Source organism: Nematostella vectensis, chromosome 6 (genome assembly GCF_932526225.1).
Source record: "Nematostella vectensis chromosome 6, jaNemVect1.1, whole genome shotgun sequence".
NCBI classification, from domain to species: Eukaryota; Metazoa; Cnidaria; class Anthozoa; order Actiniaria; family Edwardsiidae; genus Nematostella; species Nematostella vectensis.
The window spans coordinates 10,213,802-10,219,763 of record NC_064039.1 but is presented as its reverse complement, the minus strand read 5'-3'; the positions used below and the strand labels follow the sequence as shown (position 1 = coordinate 10,219,763).

The 5,962-nt window shown below is 42.1% G+C and overlaps 1 protein-coding gene across 1 annotated transcript; it reads right to left on the bottom strand.

The window, feature by feature from the left end:
- Positions 1-609: 609 nt before the first annotated feature.
- LOC5519898 (adenosine receptor A1) lies at positions 610-4,467 on the bottom strand. The gene is made up of 2 exons (XM_001639635.3): positions 3,961-4,467; positions 610-1,654 (listed from the first exon to the last, which is right to left on the bottom strand). The coding sequence occupies exon 2, from the start codon at positions 1,650-1,652 to the stop codon at positions 672-674; it is 981 nt and encodes a 326-aa protein (XP_001639685.3). The 5' UTR covers positions 1,653-1,654; positions 3,961-4,467; the 3' UTR covers positions 610-671.
- Between the last annotated feature and the right edge of the window lie 1,495 nt (positions 4,468-5,962).

Genomic DNA, 5,962 nt, shown 5'->3' with positions numbered 1-5,962 from the left:
TGTCTACAAATTATTTGTCAATTTTTTACACTGAAGGGAGCACTGGGAATTTAAGGTGTCCTATATATAGCCCAAGTATTTTTATTTTTTATTTTTCAAAAGTTGGAGAGGAAACGCTGTAAGATATACAGCATTTCATGGCTTTCCTTGCAAACCTTTTAAGCGACCACTTAGCTCGGTGCTAAAGGGTGGTTTTTGTACACCTCCCCCTTCCCACCTCCCACCTCCCCCTTCCCTGCAAGCATTTGCTCGGTGTTTCTCGTGTCACCATCTTGACATTGAAATCAGCAAGTAGATGTCTGTGAGTATCCCCTTCCCTTTGTTCACCACCCCCCCCTCTCCACCCTACCCCCCAGATATTGCTTTGTGCCTTACCAAGGTACTTGGAGCTGAGACAGGGCCGTAGCAAGGGGTGGTGCACTAGGGGCCTAACCCCCCCACCCCCACCCCCCTCTCCACCCTCCCCTCATCCCTAGCCCCCAAATATTGCTTTGTGCCTTACCTACCCCCCCCCCCCCCCCGATATATTAAAAAATGAAAGGAATAACCAGTAGGGGCGTGGCTGTGCCCCACCCCAATGTTTTGTTAATCTTTCTGTATTGTGCCCCCCCCCCCCCCCCCCGCCAATCGTTCGTGGCCTGCTACGGCTATGCGATGCAGTAGTAAACCTGTCATTTTTCCATCGTAGATCCATCATTGGTTGACCTGCTTGTCGTGATATCCATGACCATCGTCTTGATGTGAAAAATGGCGAAGAAAGCCTGCCTGTAATCAGTAAGCCGCCAGGCGTACAACCAAGGGTTCAACGCACTATTGACGAACAAAAACGGCAAGCATGTGTAATTCATCACGATGAACCACTTCTCTTCAGTAAACACAGGGAAGTCAATTCCAATACTGACTACCACAAAAAACGGCATCAGTCCAATAAACAGTAGGAAAATCACCATAAAGACGGTTGCCGAAACCCTCTTCTGGATTCGCAGACTTCGCTCCGAGCGTGTGTTCAGCTCCAGGTTCACCCGTCTGTGCTGTTTCTTCCTTATAAGGACATACATGCTGACGTAGCAAATAATCATGACGAGTACGGGGAGAGTAGTGTGAAGATGAAGGTCAATCTGCATGAAGACCTCTCTGCTCATGGTGAAGCTGGTCAAGGTAAACAACACGCTGTACACCCAGATGATTGCGTTACATGTCGCGACACGGCGTGATGTCACGATCACTTTGTATTTGAACGGCTTATAAATGGAGAGGAAGCGATCTATTGACATTACCGTCACGATCAGCACGGAGATGTTTATCATAAAGTGGTTGACCATCTTTTGTGTCCAGAATAGTCCTTGGTCACCCTGTGCTTTTGAGTAAAACCGCATAAACATTCTGGCCGAATATAACATTTGGGTGAGTCCACCGGAAACAAAGTCGGACAAAGATAGGCTTACTATGAATAAAGTGGTCGGTTTCCGAAATTTCTTGAAGGGATCCTTGAACAAGATGTACAACAGTGCGCCATTTCCTACGCATGTCAGTGGAGATAATACCGCTGATATGTATGCCGTAGCAAGAATGACATTCAGCTCAAAGTGTGTTGGAGTTGTTTGATTTCGTGTAGCGGACAAAAACACCATGTTGCTATCCAAATACTCCATACCTTTAATAAAATATATATGAGTTAATAAGGCGGTATCTCCCCAAAATTTAGCAAATTTTATATAATGGTGATTTTCGTAACATTTCGTCCCCCCCCCCCCCCCCCCCCCCGCTTGCTTAGCTAGCAAAAGACCATATAGCGGCCTTGCCATGGGTTGAATTATGGTATGTAAATTCGCCGATCCGCTACATTTTTGGGGCGAATCCGTGGATCCGCATAAATTTTTGAGATCCGCATGGTTTGACAAATAAACAATAGCATCGATTGAAATTTATTTAAAATCCGAAATTCGACCGTCGGAGCAGTCAAAATCCGAAATCCGCCCGCGCCCGAATTGTGAAGAGATCCGTGATCTGCCGTACTTTCAAAATCCGCCAATCCGCAGAAATAATTATCAAAAATCCGTAATCCGTGAGCATTTCGGGGCCGAATTCGCCGATCCGCGAACCTATTCCCACCCCCTTCCCCCCCCCCCCCCCCTTAGTGCCTCCCTATCTCTCGTACCAGGCTAGCCCTTTGGTCGGTGACCGGGTGGTTAAACGATGACAATTTAAAGCCTCATGCCCGTCCCACAGGGTACCCACAGGGTGCGTTCGCAATAGAGGGGATGCATGCTCCATAAACCAAATACTCGCAATATTTCTAAAGCTTCCAAAACGTTTTCTTGGGGGAGGGGGCATGTCCGCAAACCACCCTGGAACGTGCTTTTACGGTTTTAAGCATTTTTGCATTTGCGAAATCTCTCATAAAGGCCCTGCCACACGTACGTTTTTTCTCTTGCGACCTGTCTCGCAAAAAAATTGTTGCAGATCGCACGCGCATTTTTTCCCCCTTTGCAACTTGTTTTGCATTTCTCAAAGTCGCACGAAAAGTAGAACGCTCTTCTACTTTCTGCAACAAATTGTTTCAAGTCGCAGGAAAAACATCACGTGTGACAGGGCGCGTGCGACCTGCAACAATTTTTTTGCGAGACAAGTTGCAGCCGAAAAATCTACGTATGACAGGGCAAATTCGACACAATAAACATTTTTTTGCCGCACCAGCCCCACCCCGATTCCCCAAGTAAACTTTTTTGTTGTTAAATCCTGTACGGTCCTGCAGTCTTTCTGTCCCGATATGCAAACCATTTATTGTCTACATTGCTTGTATAGCAGGATAAAAACTAAAATTGGTTGTGTCAAGAAAGCACATGCCTCAAAGGAAGTTACCTCTGTGAATCTTATTTTATTTGCCATATTTCCATATTTTTAAACAAACAAATATCTCGAAGGGTGTCAATTAAGTGTCGCCCCGGAGAGGGAAACTCTCGAGAATGTTTACTTTTTTGTCAACACCATTCAGTATCAAATTTCTCATATTAGAATAATTTCTGTTTGAAATTTTATGTGCTGTTTCGTTGTCTGGCCACGAAAACCCATTTTGCCCGCGCATAGATAAACTTGTTATGTTATTGTTAACTTATCTTCGAACCTTTCTTAGCTGGAATGAATGATAATTGCCACTAGACTGCAAGATGATTTTGATATTGTCACTCGATGATTTTCGATAGTTATGCTAAGTAAGCGCGAAAAACTACAAATTTCGCCGATATTTCACTCTTTTAGATCCGATAATATTATAATCCTTAATTTTAAATTGGCGCATACAAAATACTTAATTGCCTCATTTAGAATTTGCATAGTTTTTGTTTTCTTGAGACATCTGTGAGGCTCCTATTATTTCTGATAGCAAACAAATTGTAGAAATGAAAGAATAGTTTGAATAAAGGTTTTGAGAATCTGTGTTCATACTGTTTATATCATAAATAGTTGTTGCGTGATGCTTTATTTCGAAAAGCAAAAGCTAATGATTTGACACACTGAGGTGGGTTCAGGGCTAGTTTCAAATTAGTTTCTGTTTCTTTTTAAAGTTGGAGAGAAATGTATCATTGGTGCTACGCAATCTTGGGGGAAAACAAGATACGTATAGGATAATCATTGCTTTTTGGCTTTAGAATAGGGGGTTTCTCTTAACTGATCGAGAACATCCAAAGAACATCAGTAAACGATATGCCTACTTTTCCACGACCGCAATATACTTAGAAAAATGATTATAACATTAAAGTCTTTTTATTCTTTCCCCCCATATGGAATGGCGGTGTTCATCCGCTAGCCTTTTTGTATATTCAAAAGGCCTTATTTGTTCTGTTACACTGAGACCATCTGCTCGGCCGACAGCCGAAGTTGCCTGATGACTCATTTTTTTAACCGTCGGCGATTTTTGCAAGAATGCTATCTGGTTATATATCACTTACTTGGTTTTCTTACCTTATTTAAGGACGTTCTTTTTTTCCACTCGTTCCTTTTTTTCTTCTATGAACTTTTTTGCTTTTGAAAATAGGATAAGGCAGCGTTTTATTGAGCCTCGGTGTCAACTGGCGGAACTTTGCAAGGGTGCTGTGAGTTAAGTGCTTCAACAACGGGTTGCTAGCAGATACAAGTGACAATATACTTTTTAACATATATACATTTCAATGTAAACAGTTCAATATTCTTCAGTATTCTATCGATTGTTGTTGTTTTCTATCTTTTTTTTTTACAAAGCAGTTACTATTACGATGGTCTAACAAAGCGTTATTTTATTATCGGGGCTGTAATAAGAATCTTGTTCGCGCTTTTGGCTGAAAGCAAAAATGCACACACACATAGATCGGCCTTTGAAAAAAACTATTTGTATAATTAAAAAATGCACAACATTGATCATAGAACTTGCCGTGCATCATGCTGCTCCGCGCAAAGTGAGAAAAACTGTACTCTTGCTCATAAATAAGGGTAGGAGGAGGGCGCGTGTCTAGAGACAAACTTTATCAAGATTATTTGACAAAATAAGTAAGCGTTACTGGAGAGCCTAGAGCGAATACTATATAGATGTATAATTATACTTTAGGTATAGCACGGCCTCCCGCCGATTTTGGTCTCATTGGAACTAGAACACCTTTTTAGAATGTCTAGTTTTAAGTTCAGTTGAAGCTGAGGCATTCTTATTTTTGTTGCACTTCGCTAAAAATGTCATAACGATGTTCTTAGATTTTATTGAAAATAATAATATAATACCCAATTTTATGGTAAGGCATACGAATACCAACCAAAAGGCGGTTACCAAAGGGGGGGTATGAAGACTTGCGAAATGTTGGAAATTCGCGTAAAACATGGCGAATATTCCAAACTGTAGAATTTTCGATTAGACGCGGAGTCTCACCACTGGGAAAGACTTGCGGAAAACAACCGTTTTCACCCGTGCAATATTAGGGGAAGACAGGTGGACGCGTAAACACGGCATTGTTTTCCATGTGGTGAAGATTAGATGCATACTCGCATCTTCCGCGTGTCTTCACACTGTGAATATTAAGGCATTACTTGTTGTAAGTTATCGTCTTGAGAATATTCGGAGAATACTTAGGGAAATCACGGCACTATTCAGGCGCGTACACAGGGGGGTGCGCATGGTGCGCGCGCACCTCCCTTGGCCGCCAAAAAGTGGGTCATTTCTTATTTCTTATTAAGGAATCTTCAAATACTATGCTTTTTTCTATATGATACCTATGACTGCGCCTCCCCCCCCCCCCCCCCCCCCCTCGGGCAATCCTGGGTACGCGCCTGATATTAACTCCTAGAAGGAAGACGCAAGAAAACAGAGGAAGATTTCGAATCTTACTTAAATCTGCGCTCGGGGTATATTTGAGAACACTTTTTTGCAGTGCAATACTGTGAGCATAAATGAATTCTGCACTTTAGAACACATCAAGCCAGCTGCATCAGGTAAGCCGAGCCTCGGCATGTTATTATGTTATGAATTTGTAGAAATAAGCAAGTACTGTATATTGTTCTACACCATTCTATCCGGTGTTGGAAATATTCTTAAGTGGAAATGTTATTAGTTTTTTAAATGATTATGTAGAATATAATCATGTGTTTATTCTGATTGGTCCGTTCCCTATACTCATAGCCAGATGGCTTTTTTTTAGCACTTTTCCAACCTTTTTCATTAAATAATTGAACTGCCAGTAACATACTAATTGCACAGCTGTCCTCACTGTTGAAATGGACTATTCGCAACATTAACGAAGTCCACGTACGACATCCCAAGCTCGGGTAGGAGGGGCCTAACCTTGCTTGACTTGTGTGCTCATCACGGTCATCATCATAGATGCTATCTAAGTCAGCAAACAACACACCCTATCTTTCTTCCCTTTGCGTACAGCGACTTTCCATTTATAAAGATATTCACTTTTCTGGAGTTACCTGTTCACCATCGCCTGCTCCCTTAATT

Excerpts from the sequence above, each read along its gene's own strand:
- LOC5519898 (XM_001639635.3), bottom strand. The coding sequence starts at position 1,652 with ATGGAGTATTTGGATAGCAACATGGTGTTTTTGTCCGCTACACGAAAT.